The sequence below is a fragment of the Dipodomys merriami genome, unplaced genomic scaffold (genome assembly GCF_024711535.1).
Source record: "Dipodomys merriami isolate MVZ:Mamm:240054 unplaced genomic scaffold, mDipMer1.0.p SCAF_409, whole genome shotgun sequence".
Classification (NCBI taxonomy): Eukaryota; Metazoa; Chordata; class Mammalia; order Rodentia; family Heteromyidae; genus Dipodomys; species Dipodomys merriami.
In genome coordinates, this window is record NW_027205704.1 from 104,209 (window position 1) to 126,077 (window position 21,869).

General features: G+C 52.3%; 1 protein-coding gene and 1 non-coding gene across 3 annotated transcripts in view; both read left to right on the plus strand.

Moving 5' to 3' along the window:
- Positions 1-424: 424 nt before the first annotated feature.
- On the plus strand, positions 425-496 carry Trnaa-ggc (transfer RNA alanine (anticodon GGC)). The gene has a single exon. It is a non-coding gene; the product is annotated as a tRNA-Ala (tRNA).
- A 9,117-nt stretch (positions 497-9,613) lies between these two features.
- LOC138806815 (EH domain-containing protein 1) overlaps positions 9,614-21,869 on the plus strand; it is a 28,566-nt gene continuing 16,310 nt past the window's right edge. The window contains exons 1-3 of one of the 2 annotated variants that reach the window (XM_069992165.1): positions 9,614-9,690; positions 10,809-11,235; positions 15,117-15,214. In XM_069992165.1, coding sequence (XP_069848266.1) covers positions 10,832-11,235; positions 15,117-15,214 — 502 coding nt within the window. In that variant the 5' untranslated portion in view covers positions 9,614-9,690; positions 10,809-10,831. Of the gene's footprint in view, positions 9,691-10,685; positions 11,236-15,116; positions 15,215-21,869 lie in introns of those variants that run through there. The other variant, XM_069992166.1, reaches the window with a different exon arrangement.

Genomic DNA, 21,869 nt, shown 5'->3' on the forward strand with positions numbered 1-21,869 from the left:
CATCAAAACCTGCGCAAAGGTCCTGCCTGAGTCCCAGAGATATCCTCTACACAGACTCCCGTGATGCTCCGCGGCCAGTTAGCACCCTCATCATGTCCCATCAGCAGCAACCTGTCTAAGAGTGGCAGTCACTGACTTTGTACCCGAGAGACTGGCATGAAGGAGGCACTCAACAAATGCACACCGAAGGACTGACCACCTGTGTGGATGGAGACACCTGTGCTGGGCATCAGACACGGGGGGAGGGGAACGCAGTGCTGGGAGTCGGCCTCCGGCCTTTGGTGGATGCCAGCTGTTGTCTGGCCGCCACCATCACCACCACCCATGCGAAACAGCAAGGCCAACAAAAGAGAGTATGTGCAAATAATTCCCGTCCCCACTGTAGAAAAAGGGCCTGTAGAGGAAGGAGGGGAGGGGCTGGGAAGGTAGCTCAGTGGTAGAGTGCATGCCTGGCAAGCATGAGGCCCTGGGTTCGATTCCCAGCACCACATAAACAGAAAAAGCCGGAAGTGGGGCTGTGGCTCAAGTGGTAGAGCGCTAGCCTTGAGCTGAAGAGCTGAGGGACAGCGCCCAGACCCAGAGTTCAGACCCCATGGCCAGCAAAAAAAGAAAAGAAAGGAAGGAGGGGATCAAGAAAGAGGTCTCACTCAAGAAAGAGAAGTGAATCCTTGTTTTGCTGCAGTGAAGTGAAGGAATAGGCAAGGAGCATGAAGATGCAGCAAGGAGACAGAGGGCACTGATGGGCAGCTTGCTCTTTTGCAAGCCTCACTTCCACAGTGGCCACCAGGGGGTGCTCTCGGTACTGCTCCTGAGCTGGGCAGGGCTCTGCGGCTGCAGAATGAGCCCAGGCCTCCCTGGGGCTCTGCAGTCTCAGCTTCCCAATCCTCCTGGACAGGGCTGCTGTCCTCCACTGAGAAGGCATCTGGGGCATGTGAGACTCGTCCTGCTGTCATGTGCATAAAACATAAATGTGCCAGGCACGAGCAGCTGGCTCAGTAGCTGCAATGATTCATTGCTCTCAGGAGGCCAAGTCTGAGGACAGTAGTTCAAAGCCAGCCAGACATTCACACACGGTGAGACAAGAGGAGGATATTCTTAGGAGAGGATCACAAAGGTGCAATGCCTATGTGCATCTGATCATATAAAATAATATTTATTGAAATGAACTCCAAGAAATGGAAACAAGAACGTTTTTCTTTGTTGCTGTTTTTGGTTTTTTTTTTTTGTCTGTTTTTCATTTATCTGTCTTTGGGAGGGTAAGGGGGTGGCACAGAAATGGAGGGACAAAGGGTGAACAAAGGCAGCAGTAGTACTCACTAGACACTATGTAGAAAATGCATTCTACAACTCGTGGGTGGGGATGAGAGGGAAAAAATGGGAGAGAGCAAAGAAAAGGATGACATTATCTAAAAAGCCAGGCGCTGGTGGCTCACGCCTGCAATCCTAGCTACTCAGGAGGCTGAGATCTGAGGATTGCAGTTCAAAGCTATCCCGGGCAAGAAAATCCATGAGACACTTATATCCAATTAACCAACAGAAAACCAGAAGCGGCACTGTGGCTCCAAATGGTAGAGCACTAGCCTTGAGCTGAAGAACTGAGGAACAGTGTCTAGGCCCAGAGTGCAAGCCCCATGATGGACAAAAGAAAAAATAGCCAGCCAGAGCAGAAAAATCCATGAGACTTTTTTTTCTTTTTCTTTTTTTGCCAGTCGTGGGGCTTGAACTCTGGACCTGGATGCTGTCCCTGAGCTCTTCAGCTCAAGGCTATTGCTCTACCACTTGAGCACCACTTCTAGTTTTCTGGTAGTTAATTGGAGATGAGTCTTCTGCCTGGACTGGCTTTGAACTGCCAGATCTCAGCCTCCTGAGTGTCTAAGATTACAGGCGTAAGCCACCAGCTCCATGAGATTCTTATCTCCAATTAACTAGCAAGCTAATGTGGTAGAACACCAGGTTTGAGTAGAATATCTAAGATAACACCTAGGTCCTGAATTCAAGCCTTAGGATCAGCACGCACGCATGGGTGCACGCGTGCACACACACACGTATATTCACTTATGCATACCATAAGTCCTTGCATAACTACCACGCAAAAGACCATGCCTGCTGACTACAGGGCTGTGTCCTGCTGACCTTCATGGCGCTTCCTTGACATGGTTTGCTCCGATCAGTGGTATTCTTGTTTTTGTACAGTGGGTGGCACTGCTGAGTCCAGTGCCAGAAAGCAGTTCTTTCCCTTTCCTCCACTGCTAGATGAATTTTGTTTTTTGGTTTTGGTTTTGGGTGTTTTGTTAGTTGTGGGGCTTGAACTCTGAACCTGGGCGCTGTCCCTATGCTCTTCAGCTCAAGGTGAGCACTCTACCACTTGAGCCACAGCACCACTTCCAATTTTCTGGTGGTTCATTGGAGATCAGATTCTCAGAGACTTTCCTGCCTGGGCTGGCTTTGAACTGCGATCCTCAGATCTCTACCTCCTGAGTAGCTAGGATTACAGGTGTGAGCCATCAGCGCCCAGCTGAATTTAATTAAAAAAAAAAAATTATGGGGCTGGGAATGTGGCTTAGTGGTAGAGTGCTTGCCTCGCATGCATGAAGCCCTGGGTTCGTCGATTCCTCAGTACCACATACACAGAAAAAGCCGGAAGTGGTGCTGTGGCTCAAGTGGTAGAGTGCTAGCCTTGAGCACAGAAGCTCAGGGACAGTGCCCAGGCCCTCAGTTCAAGCCCCAGGACTGGTAAAAATAAAAAATAATTATGATGTAATTCATTTTTTCCTTTTTACTATAAATGAATTTTGCACCCTACCCCCTGGGGAGGACACAGTTCTGTTGTGCGTAGTAGGTGGATCCCAGGGCCCATGGACACAGCACTGGACCCAGGCCTGTGGTGCCTAAGGAGAGGAATACCTGACTCCATACAGCCTTTTTTGTTTTTTGGTGGTGTTATTTATTTATTTTTTGTCAGTCATGGGGCTTGAACACAGGGCCTAGGCACTGTCCCTGAGCTCTTTTGCTCAAGGCTAGCACTCTTACCACTTTGAACCATAGTGCTGGTGCCACTTCTGACTCTGGTGGTTAATTGAAGATAAGGGTTTCATAGACTTTCCTGCCTAGGCTGGCTTTGAACCATTATCCTCAGATCCTCCTGAGTAGCTCGGACTATAGGCGTGAGCCACCAGTGCCCGGTTCCAAGCTATTTTTGCTCAAGGTTGGCACTCTACCGCTTTGAGCCACAGCTCTAGCTTTTTGATGATTAATTGGAGATAAAACTCTCATGGTCTTTCCTGCCCAGGTTGGCTTCAAACCATGATCTTCAGATTTCAGCCTCCTGAGTAGCTGACAGGTGTGAGCTACCAGCACCAGGCTGTGTTTCCCTTTTTGACAATTGTGAAACTTTCCAAAATGTTGTAAGAAATGTCTACTTACCCATCTACCCTTTCCTCTGATTCATCGAGTTAATGAATTTGCCACAATATTAGTTTCGTCTCTCCCTTGCTCTCTCTGTCATACACACTGAGTTACATGACCCTTCATGACCTTTCACCCTTAAATATTTCAAAATGCATCTAAGAAAAATGACATCCTTACACAACCCCAAAAGTTACCAAACACAGGCCTGTGACAGTGATGCAACGCTGGTCTTGAGCATGAAGCTCATTTCCAACATCACTGCGGCCTCTGTCATCCGAAGCCACGCTGTTTTCCTTGTCAGGTCTCTTCTGTGCTTCTCATTTTCTTTTTACCAGTCCTGGGGCTTGAACTCAGGGCCTCCTGAGCATTGTTCCTGAGCTTCTTTGGCTCAAGACTAGCACTCTACCACTTGAGCCACAGTGCTGCTTCTGGCTTTTTCTGTTTAATGTGGTACTAAGGAATTGAACCCAGGGCTTCATGCATGCTCGGCAAGCACTCTACCACTGAGCCACATTCTCAGCACTGTTGTTTTGGTCTGGGGCTTGAATTCAGGTCCTGGGCGCTGTGCCTGAGCTTTTTCCTCAAGGCTGTTGCTCTACCACTTGAGACACAGCTCCATTTCCAGCTTTTTTGGTAATTAATTGGAGATGAGAGTCTCACGGGTTTTCCTGCCTACACTGGCTTGTTAGCACGATCCTCACATCTCAGCCTCCTGAGTAGCTAGAATTACAGGTGTGAGCCACTGATTTGATTTTATCTATCTAATAAATGTAGTGCTGGGGACCAAACTTATGATATTTCTCATCTTGTTTTTCTCTCTTTTCCCAATTAAAAATAAAAGAAACATGAGCTGGGCACCAGTGACTCATGCCTACGATCCTCGCTACTCAGGGGGTTGAGTTCTGAGAATCTTTATTGGACGCCAGCCTAGGGGTAGAAGTCTGTGAGTGGTAGAATGATAGCCTTGAGCAAAAAAAGTTAAGCAAGAGCACAGGGCTCTGAGTTCAAGCCCAGTACCAGCACAAAAACAAAACAAACAACAAAAATAATAAAACCCTCTGGCCAGCTCTTACAATGAAGGGACAGCTTACAATAGAGTCTGGCTTTGCTGTGCTGTGTAAAACTTTAACAAAGGCTTCTCTGTCATCTCTCAGTTTAGAGCTAGTGTCAGAGACATTGAGCAACTTGCTAAGAATCACACAGACTTCACCGTAACAGTCCGCTCTGGACTGCTGTGCTTGGGCCTCATGCTATACTGCTTCTTCTCAACAGTATTGCCGTGTGAGCGTGCGCATGCGCACACGTGCGCATGGGGGGCTCTCAGCTTCGGTCCAGTGACTCTGGGGTGGGCTCTCCTCTCTCCTGGGAGGCCGCCTGTCCCTCGTGGCATGCTGACACTCCCTGGCTTCTATGCCTGGATGCCAGGAGCGTTCCCCCACTTGCGACTTATCACCAAGAACATCTCCAGACATGAACGGATGTCCCGAGGCCCTAAATCACTTGCATTTGAGAAACGACACCCGTGCCTGTGTGCACACAGGCCCACACGTGTCAAGCCGGGTCACACTGTGGACACTTCACAAGACTTTTGCCATTACTGCTACTCCACAGTCCACTTCATTTCCTTCCACGTTCTGCCCCAGCCCCACGAGAGTGGCTGCCACCTGTTGCCCATCAAGTGACTTCTGGGCTGACAAGAAGACAAGTCTAGGCCCTGTGTGGCTCACGCCTGTCATCCTAGCTACTCAGGAGACTGAGATCTGAGGATCACGGTTCAAAGCCAGCCTGGGCAGGAAAGTCCTTGAGACTCCAATGAACCACCAGAAAACTGGAAGTGATGCTGTGGCTCAAGTGGTAGAGCGCTCGCCTTGAGCTGAAGAGCAAAGGGGCAGCATCCAGGCCCAGAGTTCAAGCCCCATGACTGACAGAAGACGATAATGAAGAAGAAGAAGAAGAGGAGGAGGAGGAGGAGGAGAAAAAGACAAACCTATTGGCAGTGGTGGTCATCTTCTATTGCTATACAACAAATTGCCACAACTGCTTTAGTTTAAAATAACCCCAGTGGAGCCGGGCGCTGGTGGCTCACGCCTGTAATCCTAGCTACTCAGGAGGCTGAGATCTGAGGATCGCGGTTCAAAGCCAGCCCGGGCAAGAAAGACCGTGAGACTCCTATCTCCAATAAACTACCAGAAAACCGGAAGTGGCGCTGTAGCTCAAGTGGTAGAGCGTTTGCCTTGAGCTGAAGAGCTGAGGGACAACGCCCAGGCCCAGAGTTCAAGCCCCACGACTGACCAAAAAAAAAAAAAAAAAATAACCCCAGTGGGAGCTCTCCGCCTGTGGTCAGGCAGCAGTGGCTCACAGCTGTAATCTTAGCTGCTCAGAAGGCTGAGAACTGAGGATCATGGCTCAGAAGCCAGCCCAGGCAGACAAATCAGAGAGGCTCTTATCTCCATTTAACCAGCAAAAAGCCACAAGTGGAGCTGTGACTCAAATTAAGCAAAACAGCTAAGTGAGCATGTAAGATCATGTGTTCAAGACCCAGCCCTGGCCCGAGCACATGCACGCACATGTGCACATGCACATACACATCAGGTAGAGTATGACTCTTCTCTGCTGGGACTGGGGCTGACATGTCTCTCGGTATCAGCCAGGCTGGGTGTGTGCCTGGAAGCTCTGGGGTTCTCTGCTTCCAAGCTTCGCCTTGCTGCTGCCAGTGGCTGTTTTGGGGATCCCCATTTCCTTGCTAGCTGGCCGCTGTGACAGCCCTCCCCCCAACTCCTAAAGGATTTTTTTTTTTTTCAGTCGTGGGGCCTGAACTCTGCGCCTGGGCACTGTTCCTTGGCTCTTCAGCTCAAGGCTAGCACTCTACCACTTGAGCCACGACATCACTTCCTGCTTTTTCTGCTTATGTGGTGCTGAGGAATCAAACCCAGGGCCTCCTGCATGAGAGGCAAGCACCACCAGAAAACTGGTACTTGCGCTGTGGCACAAGTGGTAGAGCACTCGCCTTGAGGTAAAGAGCTCGGGGACAGCGCCCAGGCCCAGAGTTCAAGCCCCACAATGGACCACAAAAAAAAAAAAAAACTATTCAGAAAAAGCAGGAAGTGGTAGAGCGCTAGCCTTGAGCACAAAGAGGCTCAGGGACAGCACCCAGGCCTTGAGTTCGAGCCCCAGGATAAGCAAGAAAAATGTCTCTGTGACTTTTCCTGTTTGGGCTGGCTTTGAACTTCAGTCCTCAGCTTTCAGCCTTGCAAGTGACTAGGATTATAGGCATGAGCCACGAGTACCTGGTGATTCATTCTCCTGTTCCACAAAATATCCTAGGGCTGCTCCCAGCTCTGCTATGTGCCTGGAGGGACGTAGGGAAGGCAGGGGAGGCCACCGCGCCCTCTCCCGTGAACTGTTCACACGACTTGTTGACTACTCAGGCAGCTGCATCTGTGTGCTTCATTAGGGCCTTGCCAAGGGCCCTAAGATGTTATCCCTGTTAAAGATGGACTACTACTCATGTGCCATTTAACAAAGCACTCCCTGTGGGGTTCCCATAGACCATCTGGCCAAGCAAAGACCTAAAGCTCAAAGGTGGAGGGAGAGTTAAGTTTGGGGCGATCCACACTACAGTGCCTGCACTCACTACATCCCCCGCTTTAGCAGCCCCTGCAGGGCAGGACCCCAGGCTCTAAGGGCTGTGATGAGTGTTTACAAGCTGGCCATTGAACGTGTGGGTCTCTGCTCTGTAACGTGCTGGGGTTGCATGCACGCACGTACAACATTCCTGGTACTCTTGTGTGCCTTGGTACACGCCTGGTGCTGGGAGTGCAAACAAAGGAGCCAGAGAGCTGGTGAGCTGAGGGCACAGCCCCCTCTCCCCCAGCCTGTGCCTCACAAAGAGGCTCTGAAGCTCTGCTCCGCTTTTCCACCTGCCTGACCTCACAGCTAGAAGGCCAGAGCCAGAAAAAGGCAGTGTTGAGATTCCTGAAATCTCAGCTTCCCATTCAGCCTGGTTTTCTTCAGCGAGTTACTGAAAAGCCTGGGGCCTCAGGCTTGTTCTCATCGGTATTTGAAAGCAACTGGGACTGGGGCCAGTGTTGGAGACCCCAGTACGCCGGGAACAGACCTCTCGGGTTCTTTACCTTGCTTTGGCAACAGTGATCTGCTGTCAAATCGTTTGACTTCATAAACAAAAGTCTGCATTTGTATGCACACTTCCTCAGTGGAAAGAAGGAATCACTGCTTAGCCCAGGAAGAAACCTATGTGTTTTCCACTTTTCCCAGCCCAATTCTTTTGCCATATTTGGAGAAAAAAAACTCCCTCTTTTTTTCTTGCTCTTTTTTTTTTTGAAGTTGTCTTTAGGGACACTGTGACACTTCCTTAGCCCAGGCCTTAAGGGACTAAGCCAGAGGCCTATGAGAAAAGACACTTCTGCAGGCACAGGGTAATCTCGGGTCTTCGTTTGCAGGTGTGTTTGCAAATTGAAGAAAACAAAATCAAAATGGCTGGGAGCGGGGGATGGGCACAGATTCTGAGACGATTGGAATCATATTCATCTGCATAGGCAAAGAAGCAGAAAGTAAAACAGCAGAGAAACCAAAAGTGAAATGGTTCATTCACATAAAAATACACAAAAAACTTTCCCACCAAAAAGAAAGTAATCTATTCAAAAAAAAAAAAAATAAGCCAAAGGAAAGAAAATTAGGACATTATAAGAGAAAATTAAGACACCAAACTGAGGAATTGGGGCAAGTAATTCCGGGCCCTTTAGATCTCCCTACAAGGAGGGCGGGCGATCCCTTCTTCAGTGCTTTGAGCTGCTTGGAAAAAGTTGAGTGGACGTCCACGACAGACAGGGTCGGGCTTTCATTTATAAATAACCCCGGAACATTTTGTTTTCAATTTGTTGGGGCTGGGTTTTCCCAGTACCCAGGGCTCTGGGGAGATGTGAAAACCGAAAACCATGGCCCGTCAGGGTGAATGTTACTGGAGACAGCTTCCTATTCAGATGACTGAACAACCAGCTTATTTAGCATCTTCTGCCTCAAGCCTTTCTCTGGACCAGCCTAGAAATGACATGTCCGGGGTGGACCCTCAGCCACACTGTGTAGGAGGCAAATTACTTGGCTTCTAAAGCAGACTGAGGAAGTCTGGACAGGGCTTAGCCCCAGGCCTCTGGTCACCAAGTTGGCACATGGCCTCTGCTCAGGAGTATCAATATACTCTTTTGAATGCATCAATCATCCTCTCCCCCCCCCCAAAAAAAAGTCATCTATGGCTTCTGTGTTTTATTATGATTGATGAAAAGAATACTAATGAAATCCTACAGGAAAGCAGCAGTAAACTAGGGAGGGACTTGGGACCTTGGGTGGATTGGAGTAATTCATTAAGCCCGTTCTCTGTTAGGGGCCCATCATACCAAAGGTGACCCCAAAACCTCCCATCTTCCCCGCTCAAGGTCTCACCAATGTACACATGGCTTGTTCTGCTTCTGTGCTCTTGGCCATCAGCTTGCTTTCTTTCCTGACACAGGTGCTCAGCCCTTCAGGTTTCCATATCTCTCCAGAGGCAGAAAACCGGACAGAAGGCTTTCACATTCCCAAGTTCAAATTTAATTTTGTTTTCTTGTGGTGCTGGGCATTGAAACTAAGGCCTCAAGCACAAGTATGCTAGGCATTCTAGAACTAAACTACATACTTGAACTGAACTATACCTCAGGCTCATAAATGAATGCTTTCACTGTTTTTAGTTCTATCTATCTGTCTGTCTGTCTGTCTATCCATCCATCCATTCTTTTTTTTTTTTTTTTTGTAGGTCATTGGGACTTGAACTCTGAGCCTGGGCGCTGTCCCTCAGCTGTTCAGCTCAAGGCTAGCACTCTACTCACTTGAGCTACACTTCTGGCTTTTTCTGTTTAGGTGGGCCTCATGCATGTAAGGCAAGCACTCTACCACTGAGCCACTTTCCCAGTCGGTTTTTAGTTCTTGAGATGTAATCTCACTATGATGCCCAGGATGGTCTCAAACTCCTGGACTCAAGTGATCCTCTCACTTCAGACTCGCTGTAGCTGGGACTACAGATATGGGCCACCAGGCCTGGCTTCCTCAGGTTCACCTCAAATGTCTCTACCTCCACCCCACCCCCATCTCACACTGGTTACCTAACCATCACAATCCCCTAAGTTCTGACATCATCCCCTGAAGATTCTCACCAGCCTGGACAGACAAGAGGGTCTAGAGTTGGCAGGGGATGATGGTGGGGCCATGATCCCATAGAACAGCCAGGAATTGGTAAGGAGGTTGGTGCATAGGTCAGAACAAAAGGATGGTAACTGGTAGTGCCTCGGACAGGAAAGCGGAAATAGTTGGGCTTCTTAATTTCCCCTAAGTTCCCACAAGATTTCATTGTTGCCCCACACAGGGAATTTCCGATTTCAGTTCCTCAAAACTCGAGTGGCCTTGAAGGCCTCAACTTCCTCTTTTATTACCCCGCCACAGTTGCAGCCTCTTTGGGCAGAGGGCACCTTGCCTTTCCCCCCAAAAGGTCACGTCATCTGTGTTCTCCATGGCTCTGTCCCGCTCCGCTTCGCAGCCCGGCCGGCTTGGGGGGCGCCAGGCCTTTCGGATCCATCACTTCCTGGGGTCTACCTAGTATTTCTCTTCTTGATCAGCCTCCACCCTTGGATCCCCCACTCCCTCGGCTTCCCCTACCGCCTCTCCCGGTCTCCGTGCCCAGAGCAGATGAAATACGGGAGAGTGTGAAGGGGAGGGTCGGGGCAGGGGCGAGGGGAGGGCGGCGCAGGGTTCCCAGACCCTCCGATGCTTCTGGGGGCTGAGGAGGAGGAGGAGGGCAGTAGCAGGAAGCGCCGCGGTCGGGGCGCGCATCGGTACGTTGGGGTGCTATCTGGAGCCCTCCGGCTGGGTGTAGGGGACCCACCCGTGTCTCCCCGCGCCCGGACTCCGCAGCGCGCACAACCAGCACTTCCGCAATCCGTCCCGCGAGGGCGGGTCTAAACAGGTGCGGTTGCCACGGCAGCCCAGCCATGGGCTCGCGAGATTTGAAATCAGCCAATGGAAGTCTGGAGAAGGAGGGAGGACGTGGCACGCCGCTGGGGGCGGGGCTAGGAGGGACACCTCCCTCCTCCTTTGGCTGGCCTTGGGGCGGGGGCGGCGGCGGCGGCGGCGGCGGCGGCGCGCAACGCCGGGTGGGCCCTATAAAGGGCGCTCCCGGACGCTCGCGCGCCACTTGGCCGAGCGCGTGTCCGCGAGCCCCGCGCCTGCGCAGTGCGGGCCGTTCCCCGCCCCCTGCCCCGCCGCCGCCGTCGCCGTCGCCGCCCTCCGCCGGCCGGCCGGCCCCTCCTCGGCCGAGCGCCCTCAGCCTCCCCTCAGCCGCCGGTCGTGTCCCGCAGCCGCCCGCCCCGTCTCCGGCAGCATGTTCAGCTGGGTCAGCAAGGATGCCCGCCGCAAGAAGGAGCCGGAGCTCTTCCAGACGGTGGCCGAGGGGCTGCGGCAGCTGTACGCGCAGAAGCTGCTGCCCCTGGAGGAGCACTACCGCTTCCACGAGTTCCACTCGCCCGCGCTGGAGGACGCCGACTTCGACAACAAGCCCATGGTGCTGCTCGTGGGCCAGTACAGCACGGGCAAGACCACCTTCATCCGGCACCTGATCGAGCAGGACTTCCCGGGGATGCGCATCGGGCCCGAGCCCACCACTGACTCCTTCATCGCGGTCATGCACGGCCCCACCGAGGGCGTGGTGCCGGGCAACGCGCTCGTCGTGGACCCGCGGCGCCCCTTCCGTAAGCTCAACGCCTTCGGCAACGCCTTCCTCAACAGGTACCCACCGCTCACCCCGGGGCGCGGGGCGGGGGCGTGCGGCGGGCCGGGGCCGGGACCTCCCGCTCCGAGCGGGGCCCGCCTCTCCCCTCCCGCGGCCATCGTCGCCCCCTCCGTCCTTTGTCTCGGGGCCCCGGCCAGACCCTGCGCGACCACTCCCAGGGACCGCGATCAGTCCCGCGGAAAACCCGTCCACCCCCCCCCCCGGGGGCCGGGGGGGCCGCATCTCCCACTCCTCTGACTTCTGTCACCACCAGAATCTTCAGTTTAACTCCCAAAGCCCCCCGCAGACCCCGGCCCCACTTCCCGCACAGTCCTTGGGAAGATGAGCCATGCTGTGTCTCCCTTTCTTGGTGTCCATCTCCTTCCCCAGACCGGACTCACAGATTTCATCGGGTCTGTTTCTCAAGTGTCCCGCGAAACCCGCGAGACTTTTGGCTGTTGGCTTTGTGTGTGTGTGTGTGTGTGTGTGTGTGTGTGTGCTGTTGGCTTTGGGTGTGTGTGTGTGTGTGTTGGCTGTTGGCTTTGGGTGTGTGTGTGTGTGTGTGTGTGTGTGTGTGTGTGCTTTACACTCTCCCGGGGAGCTGAGCTGTGGTTATGTGTAGGAGGAACAGTTAGGATCGCTCACTTTCGGGACAGCTCCTAGGAGGCAGATGGGGTCTGAACACTATCCTCAAAGACAACTACTAATGGGTCAGGGCCGCCTCCAAGGCCTTCAGGAGGTGGTATTACACAGAACCCTGATAAGAAATTTGAGATATAGATCCTCCTTTCTTGGAAGAGTGAGAGAAGATTTCTTACCTCATTTGGCTCTCAGTTTCCCCAGTTACAGGGTGAGGCCTGCCTCTTTAAAGTGTGAGTAATGATGGATCAGAGTCTCATGAAACTATGAATGAAACGCAGTGGCCTCTCTAGGGACTTGTACCGCCCAGGCTCACTATTCTCCAAAGGAACTCCAGGCATCCTGCCTCCACCCCAGGAGGCCCACGGAGGCCCACTCTGGACTTCTCAGACCCTGCCCTCTCTCTCCCTCTTTCAAGGAGTAACTCTGCATGCCTTTCAAAGTCTGCAGCGTGAGTCAGGGAAGAGCCTAAGAAAGAATCTGAATCCTGCTTTCCAGGTCTCCACCCTCTACATCACATTCCTTCCCAGACACTGTCCAGCACACGGGGCGGGCCAGCTTGTCCCACATCCCAGCCGAGACCAAGCTGCCTCCCCCCACAGAGCTGACCTTTAATGTGTCTCTTTGTCCCTTCCAGGCACCTCAGCCTGGCCTTCTGTTTTATGTTTTTATGCTGATGTTAGTTGCATGCCAGGCCAGGGATTGACTAAAGCCCTTTGGACTAAGACTCTTGAAGGGCTGGCCCTTAGTTTCAGTGCACCTGTGGCTAGTCCATTGCCTCCAACAGCCATGGGTCTTGAAGGAAGTTGGGTGCCTGTAACTGGAAGTGTCCTCATTAGGTCTCTGTTCCATCCAGAACTTGGGGGTTGACAGAAGGGACGTTGTACTCACCACCTCTATCCTTGCGTGTTCACTGGATTGTGAGGACAGGCCTTTTTTGGAAGCGAAAATGGGTACGTGACTCCATTTCCTGTCTTTGGACACCTAGAGCTTCAGAACTGGATTTTAGACACCATCTCAAGAGCTCTTATCAGTTCAGGAGGCAGAGGGGCAGAGGGCCTGGCTGATTTGTCAGGATTACCCATTACATTAAAGGCAGTGAGTCTCCCTGGCCTTTGTGCACCTACGGCTGCTGCTGCTGCCTTAAAAAGAACATCTGGGGAGTGGTGGGTCAGGCACAAACGCTTTGCTGACATCACTTACATTCCCTTCTCACCTCTGCCCCCTCTCCACAGGGTCCCTGAGCACTGAAGGCCATCCTCCTGTCAGCTGGGGGCCTGAGTTGTGACAGGATGTATGGAACAGGGATACTGCCCACCAGGGAGGGCATAACAAAGGGGGCTTTTCTCTGGCTGAAACAGACGCTCCTGGTTTTCTTCAAGGGACCCATTGAGTCATGAACTTGACGCTCCAGCCTCCTTTTCCTGAGTGGCTTGCTCTGAGATAGGATCAGATGGAGCAGATGGAGGCAGGGTACAATCAAAGTCCTGCAAGTGCTGGATCAACACTCATTACATAACCTGGACTGGACGGCCCGCCTGTAGTGAGATAGAATCTGCATCTTTGTTGGGGTGGGCAGCTTCTTTGCCACCTGCCCTTCTGGCTTTTCTGTCCACTCCCTGTGCTGTGCTGGGCAGATGCTCACACACTGGGTAGGATTCTTTGCTGGACATATTTCTGCATGTTACTTTCCAGAGTCCATTCTGTGTCCTCTCTTTTACTTACTTTTGTGTGTGTGTGTGTGTGTCAGTTGTGAGGTTTGAAGTCAGGGCCTGGGTGTTGCCCCTGATACTCTTTGTGCTCAAGGCTAATGCTTTACCACTAGAGTCACTGTGCCACTTCTCATTTCTTTTTTGTGTTGTGTCAGTTGTAGGGCTTGAACTCTGGGCCTGGGCGCTGTCCCTCAGCTCTTCAGCTCAAGGCTAGTGCTCTACCACTTGAGCCACAGCGCCACTTCCGGCTTTTTTTCTTTTTGCTTATGTGGTGCTGGGGAATCGAACCCAGGGCCTCATGCATGCAAGGCAAGCACTCTACCACTGAGCCACCTTCCCAGCCCCACTTCTGATTTTTTTGAATGGTTAATTGGAGATGAGTCTCACGGGGACTTTTCTGCCATGGTTGGCTTTGAACTGTGATCCTCAGATCTCAGCCTCCTTAGTAGCTAGGAGCCATCGGCACCCGGCTTCCTCTTTTACTTCTATCTTGTCATCCTCTCTTCAGTGAGGAAGCCCTACGTGGCATGAAGTGACTTAGAACACTCCATGCTCTGTGTTGGCCTAATGATGATGAAGTCCCAGGTTTTTCACCCATGGCTCAGCTGTTTTGCTCTGTTACACTTGGAGTCAGGGCCTCTGGCCCTGGCCGGCCATCCTTACAGCCTGTGGGCCTCCAGTCACTTGGAGGATGGGGCCCTAGGAGACACTGAGGAACCCTAGTTCCTCTACCCCACCCCCACAGCTGAAAGGGCAGTTTGACACCATGTCCTACAGACAATGGGGTTCTCTTTTCCTTTGCTCACAATACCTTTCTCAGAGAGGGTGTTCAAGGAGGCTTTTCTGCGTTCAGTAAAGAGCCAGCCCCCTGGGCTGCTCTGAGCTCTGCATGGGGGCAGGCATGGCCGATCCTTTCTCCAGAGGTCGCCTCTCTCTCCCGTGGCCTGGCTTTTCCTGGATTGGCTTTACCACTTGGCGAATGGTGTGTCCATATTTCCTTCCCCACCTCTAGTGAGACAGCGCAGTCCCCCTGGTTGTCACTTTCCCCAGGCAGCCGGGAAGTGGCTGCCTCGGCGGGGTGCGGGAAGCCAGCCAAGTGGTTGGAAATTTTAATGTGAAATTGCCAGGCCCCCGTGTCCCACTTCTGCTTCCCTTCGGAACTGAACGGTCACCCAGGCTTGCTCTGCTTTCACCAACAAGTCAGCAACTTGGAAGCTGACCTCTTGAGCTCTAGGGGGACAGTGCATGTGAGGGAAGTGGGGGGCGGTCAGGGCCTGCGGGCTGCATTCCCAGAGCAGATGGGCGGCAGCTCAGTGTCAGATGCTTGCCAAGCATGTGTGAGGCCCTGGGTTCCAGCAAAAGAGAGCGAGAGAGAGAGAGAGAAAAGAGAGAGCTACCCCTAGAAAGTGAGATGATGAGAGACCCTAGTCCCTTGCTTCTGGGAAGGAAGCCTGGGTAGAAACAGGAGGCCCAGGAGCTCTCCTTGTGGCATCTGGAAGTTGGGTCAACGCTCCTGACGGCTCTCCTCTGCCTTTGCTGTCCTGCAGGTTCATGTGTGCCCAGCTGCCCAACCCAGTCCTGGACAGCATCAGCATCATCGACACCCCCGGCATCCTGTCTGGAGAGAAGCAGCGCATCAGCAGAGGTAAACAAGCTCTGACCTCAGGGCAGCCTAGGTGTCTAGTGTTGTCAGACCACTGCATGTACTGTCGATGATTAGACTGGAAGCTGCCTTGGAGGTTTCTTCCAGCCCTGGGCTTTAAACACACACGTGTGCGTGTGCACGCACACACATGTGCGCGTGCGCGCGCGCACACACACACACACACACACACACACACACACACACACACACACACACAGAGCCAGCCTAGACAAAAAGTTAGAAAGACTTCAACTCAACCCAAAGTTGGGTGTGGTAATGCACCCCTTGTTATCCCAAGCTACAGGGCACACAATCCCAGGCTACAATGGTTGGGTGCAGTGGTGTACACTTGTCATTCCATTGACAAAGAGAAGCACAAACAGGAGGATTGAAGTCCAGGCTGGTCTGGCCATAATGCTAGACCCTATCTGAAATAACAGTGCTAAAAGAGACTAGCAGAATGATTCAAGCAGTAGAGCACCTACTTAGCAAGTGGAAGGTCCTGAGTTCAAGTCCCAGTACTTCTGTCACTTCCGTTATAGGTGCTGGCCTAAGCTATTTTTTTCTCCTTGTGCTCTGATGACCAAGGAAGGCAAAATCACAGTCCCTTCTGTGTGGGTGCTGCTTTTTTTTGGGGGGGGGTGGGCATGCTTGGAACAGGGCCACATGGACCCCTGGGCCATGCAGTGAGATGACAGGGTATTGTCCAGTACTTTTGCCTATGTGCCCCTGCCATCACTGACTTGAAAGCGTCTTTGGCCTCCTGTGGCTCTTTGCACCTAAAATCTTTGCCTCCCAGAGCCACATAAGTTCTTAATAAGCTCAGAGATAGTATGAGCAGCCTAGCAAAAGGAGAAACTGGCAGAGCTGTGCAAGCTGCTAGGGCTTGGAAATTTGCTTACATTTGCTTAGCTCCTGCTGGTCAGCGGCCTCGCTGGAGGCCCTGGGGGCTGAGCTGGGACAGGAAGTTTCCTGCTGAGCATTAGTGCCTGAGTCCAGTCCAGTTGTGATGACTCCCATCCAGGTTTTGCCGTATTTTTGTTTTTACAAACCGGACCTTCATTTCCATCAATACAGAGACAACACATTCTTTTTTCTTTCTTGGTCAGAGATGGCATTTGAACTCCGTACTTGATGCTTTTGCTCATTGACTAGCATTCTACCAACTGAGCCACGCCTCCAACCCCACATTCTCAAGAGCAGTTAAGTCCCCAGCCGATCCCAGAGGCTAGGAGAGGCCCAGACCTGCTTGTCACACTGAGCTACTTTAAGATGTAGTTCAGGATGAGCCTGGCCTGAAGCAGTTCAGGATGAGCCTGGCCTGAGTCAGTTTCTGCCTCAATCCCTGCCAGTGACTTTGGCAGGAGCTGGAGCATATTTACGGAGGGCCTAAGGACCAGTTTGTTGATCATTAGCTTGGGTGTCTCCTGGCCCTTGCCCTATGGCCTGTCCGCTATGGGGGTGGGGTTGGGGGTGGGATCTTCTTGTTGGGGCCAGCAGCTTGGGGGCCCTTGTATCAACACCTGAAGTAGGCTGCCTGTGAGCGGGGTAGAGAGCTCTCAGTGGTATTTATGGGAGCCAAGGGAGCAGGCTGGGGGATTCATTCCAGAGTCTGGGCCTGATTTCTTTCTTTCTTTCTTTTCTTTTCTTTTTTTTTTTTAACTGTTACTATTATTCCACCCTGGTTTTAAGAAAATACCTGATAAGCCAAAGCTGCCTCACTTGCCAGAGCAAAGGCCAGAAAAGGATAAGTACTGTGAAAGATCCACTTAGGGAGTTCATACCTGCCTCAGGCCTGAGGTATCTGGACCTTTGTTGGCTGACCAGAGGCTCTAGCCGCCTCTGATAAGGGACCCTAGCTCACTGGTGGAGGCTTATCTTGCCAAAATGCCTCTGCTAGTGGGGCCTGCCCAGCCTGGGTGAAGATACTGGAGGTAAAGGGTTTGGTGTTCTGACTCAAGTCTCATGAAAAGGAGCCCTGGCTAGGCATGGTGGGACATACCTGCAATCCCAGCTACTCAGGAGACAGAGATTGGGATTACAGTTTGAAGCCATCCTGGCCAAAAGTTAGACACCCCACCCCCATCTCAGTAAATAACCTGGCTGTGGTAGGGTACATCTGTAATCCCATCTGTGTGGGAGACACAGGTAAAAGGTTTGAGGCCAGCTTGGGCAAAAAGTAAGAGACCCTATCTGAAAAATAACCAAAGCAAAAAGGAATGGGGTGTGTGGTTCAAGTGGAAGTGCACCTGCCTATCAAGTACAAGGCCCTGCGTTCAAATCCCAATACTGCCAAAAAACTAAAAAGAAGCTCAATGTGGTGAAGTTTACTGGCTCTAGTGGCTGATGCTTTGCTCCACTCTTTGACTCTTCAGCCTGTGTCCTCAGAGCTTAGCAGACCAAGCAGCTTGGACTGTTTGTCTTCATGCACTGGAGTCTCCAGTTGTTGGTCAGGGGGCTTGAACTCAGGGCCTGGGCCCTGTTCCTTGCTCAAAGCTAGCACTCTACCACTTTGAGCCACAGCTCCTCTTTGGATTTTCTTTGTTTGTTAGTTGTTGTTGTTTTTTTGTCGGTCGTGGGTCTTGAACTCTGGGCCTGGGCCACTGTCCCTCAGCTCTTCAGCTCAAGGCTAGCTCTCTACCCCTTGAGTCACAGCGCCACTTCAGACTTTTTCTGCTTATGTGGTGCTGAGGAATCGAACCCAGGTGCATGCAAGGCAAGCGCTCTATCACTGAGCCACCTTCCCAGCCCCCTCTTTCAATTTTCTGGAGGTTAATTGGAGATAAGAGTCTGACTTTTCTGCTGGGATGGCATTGAACCTCAGTTCCTAGAACCCAACCTCTTGAGTAGCTAGGATTACAGGCATGAGCCACCAGTGCCCGGCTCTACTTCTTTTCTTGATGGGAGAGTCCATGGCAGTGTACATACTTTGCAGTGTGGTTTTTCTTCTATTTCTTTGCTTTTGTTTTGGCACCGGGGCTGTGAGTATCAGACAAGCCCTCTACCTTTGAGCCGCACTTCCTGCTCCAACCATGCCTTCCATCGGGGCTGGCAGAGACACTGGAGTCCCAGGCCAGCCAGCCCTCAGGGAGCCTATGTAAATACACATGAGCTGCAAGCCCACAGGAGACCCCCAGCTGTGCCTAGTGGGGTCTCTTGTGAGTCCCTGTAGCCACAGAGGCACCTTGGCCACATCCCCTGTGTGGGCGGAAGACTTTAGCTAGAAAATGGTGAGCAAACCCAGTTTTCCTAGTCCATCCCTTTCCTTCCATAGCCTCAGAAGTCCTGCTTTATGTCTTATTAGATGTTACCAAGTTGGGATTTGGTGTGGGGTGCTTTTTGGTCACTTCCCACCTCTTGGAGGTGCTGGTGTGGAAGGAGTGGGCTTTTCCTCAGGCCCCACCCACCAGCCAGTCACCCGGAGCCTCCATGCCACTGTGTGCAGAGGAAGTCAGAACAGGGCAGTGTGTTCCGGGCTCCCACCACTGGCAGCTTGACGAGCAGGTGTTTCCCTCTCAGAAAGATACGCCAGCCAGGGAGCATGCGTCTGGTGTGCTACACGCATTGCTACTGTCAGTGCCCCCTCCCTGGAAAGGGCCAAGGTGGCTGGAGCATTAATGTTGCTAAGTACATTGGCTTCCATCCCGAGTCTGTGGCCCCTCCCAACTTCTTTCCCTTTCCCTCGGTCCCTCCTATGCATAGGAAATACCTTTTGGAAAGATAAAGCTAAGGTGGGCCTGGGGGATGGAGTCATCAGGAGACTGGCCAGGCTGTCAGGACCCCTGAGAATTGCTTCAGGGCAGAAAAGTGGCCCTTTCAGGATCTCTCCCTGGTCTGGCCTGTTTGTGGTGGTGGTGGTGGTGGTGGTGTTTTTGGTGCTGGTCCCCAGGCTTGAACTCAGGGCCTGGCCACTGTCCCTAAGCTTTTTTTTGTTCGAGGCTGGTGCTCTGTCACTTGAGTTCCACTTCAGGCTCCTTGGTAGTTTATTGGAGATGAGTCTCACAGACTTTTCTGCTAAGGTTGGCCTTTGATCTTCAATCCTCCAAATTCAGCCTCCTGAGTAGCTAGAATTACAGGCATAAGCCCCTGGTGCCCAGCCTGTTCTTGCCTGTTGTGCTACTTTTCTGAGTGGCCTTCAAGATAACATTCTCCCTTGTCAGCAGAGAAAGGTGGCTGTGGAGACAGCATTCATGTTCATTCCTGAGTGCTGCCCGTGTGACTGATAAAGGGCATTTCAAAGGGCAGCTGGGGCCGGCCAGGCCGCTGCCCTGGCCTCCAGGATGTGGACACCTGTGTAATCCCTTGGTCCTGGGAGCAGGGTCTTCCCTGCGGACAGTGACAGGAAGTATACTTGGCAAGATCAGTACACTTCCCACAGGGTCACTGTGTGACTTGTGAGCCACGCTGTAACTTTTCTGCCTTACTTTACCCCACAAAGGTTGTATACACAAGGCCAGACACTGGTGGCTGTCACCTGAAATCCCAGCTACCTAGGAGGCTAGATCTGAGAATTGTGGTTGGAAGCCAACTTAGGCAAGAAAGTCTGTAAGAATTAGCTCCTACAATTAATCACCAAAAAGCTGGAAATGGAGCTGTGGCTCAAGTGGTAGAGTGCCATCCTTCAGTGAAAAACCTAAGGGATAGCACCTAAGCCCTGAGTTCAAGCCCCAAGTATCAGCATGTGCACGTGCGAACACACGCCCCCAAATCAGACGGAAGACGATAACAAAAAAATGTGTATACACAGCAGGAGGGTGGCTTCTGCTGGGATGAGAAGGTGGAGACCGGGCTGGCTCTGTGCCCGCCTTCCTGCACACATGGCCCGGTCCATGCACCCCACTTGTGTCCCACAGCTGTGCCTGTCAGGAAGCCACTGCCCTTGAGATGAGGAAGCAGCTCTAGGAACATTTGATGATGAGCTCTGATGACACAGACTCTGGGCGGGGTCCCAGATGGGGCCAGATGGGCCTTGCACCCTGCAGAGTTGTTCCTGTGCAGGCCTGGGCCTCCTGAAATGCTAGCCACCAGCCAAGCTCAGACTCCCTGCCCAGAAGTGGACTGGGGCTTGAACTCTGGGCTTGGGCGCTGTCCCTGAGCTCTTCAGCTCAAGGTGAGTGCTCTACTGCTTGAGCCACAGCACCACTTCTGGCTTTCTAGTGGTTTATTGGAGACAAGAGTCTCACGGAAGCCGGGCGCCGGTGGCTCACGCCTGTAATCCTAGCTACTCAGGAGGCTGAGATCTGAGGATCGTGGTTCAAAGCCAGCCCGGGCAGGAGAGACTGTGAGACTCCTATCTCCAATAAACCACCAGAAAACCGGAAGTGGCGCTGTAGCTCAAGTGGTAGAGCGCTCGCCTTGAGCTGAAGAGCTGAGGGACAGCGTCCAGGCCCAGAGTTCAAGCCCCACGACCGACAAAAAAAAAAAAAAAAGAGTCTCACGGACTTTCCTGCCCGGGCTGGCTTTGAATTGTGATCCTCAGATCTCAGCCTCCTGAGTAGTTAGGATTACAGGCATTTGCCACCGGCACCCGGCTTGGACTGGGGCTTTGAATAGCAATAGTGGTATCTCATCCTTGTCCACGTTCCATCCTCCAACTAGAAAGTGTCCCCAGAGCCATCCAGCCTGAGCTGGCTGGTACTGGGCTTTCTGCCTACTTTTTGGTCCATAGGCTCTGCCTGAGCTGTCCTGATTCCCGTAGTTAGATAGGCGGGAGGCTGCGACTCCTCTCCATGCCTTCACCAGGTCTGAAGCCTGGCAAATGGGGTTGTGCTCTGGGTGGCCCTTCCATCTTCTAGCCAGCTCCTTGTCCACCCACCACTACTGATGTCTTCTGGGCCAGTTTCATGAAGTGCTCTGCAGGCCATAGAGTACTGTAGGGGTGGCCCCAAGCTTCAGTGAGGCCCAGTGCTATGTCCTTCTTGGATTGAGAGTATCTGCAGCACAGATAATCCCAGAAAAGTCAAGTCCTGGGTTGCTCCTAGAGGAGCTGAGCGGTCAGGGAGTTGTTTTCATCACTGAAAGGAGAATGACAGAGCCTCTGAGCCAGGCGCCAGTGGCTCATGCCTATAATCTTGTTTACTCAGGAGGCTGAGATCTGAGGATCACGATTCAAACAGCCTGGTCAGGAAAGTCCATGAGACTCTTACCTCCAGTTAACCATCAAAAAGCCAAAAGTGGAGCCATGGCTCAAATGGTAGAGCACTAGGCTTGAAGGAAAAAAAAAAAGAAAGCTCAGGGACAGTGCCCAGGCTCTGAGTTCAAGCCCCAGGACTAGTATAAAAAAAAAAAAAAAGATTAGATTGTTGCTAACAGGTGTTGGAATTTACCCACTCAAGACTCTGGACCTCAGGATTTCCCAGACTTGGCTCAGGTCAGCTTCACTTCAGCTGGGGTATCCGTTTAGGCAGTCAGCCTCCCTAAAGCCTCCAACCCCACCCACCCCTCCTTCACTCTCAGCTCTTCAGCCCTCTCTCCCCCCTCCCAGCCACCCCTCCACTACCCCACTGTCCCATACACATTCTTGGGCTTGGAGCCTCTTTGGGGATGCTGGATCAGGCCAGCTCTGCCCACAGAGGCTTTGTACCAGGCTGTGCCGGCTTTGGCGCCTGTTCCTTAGGCTGTGAGCAGCAGGCGGGCTGTGGAGCAGCTGGCCCAA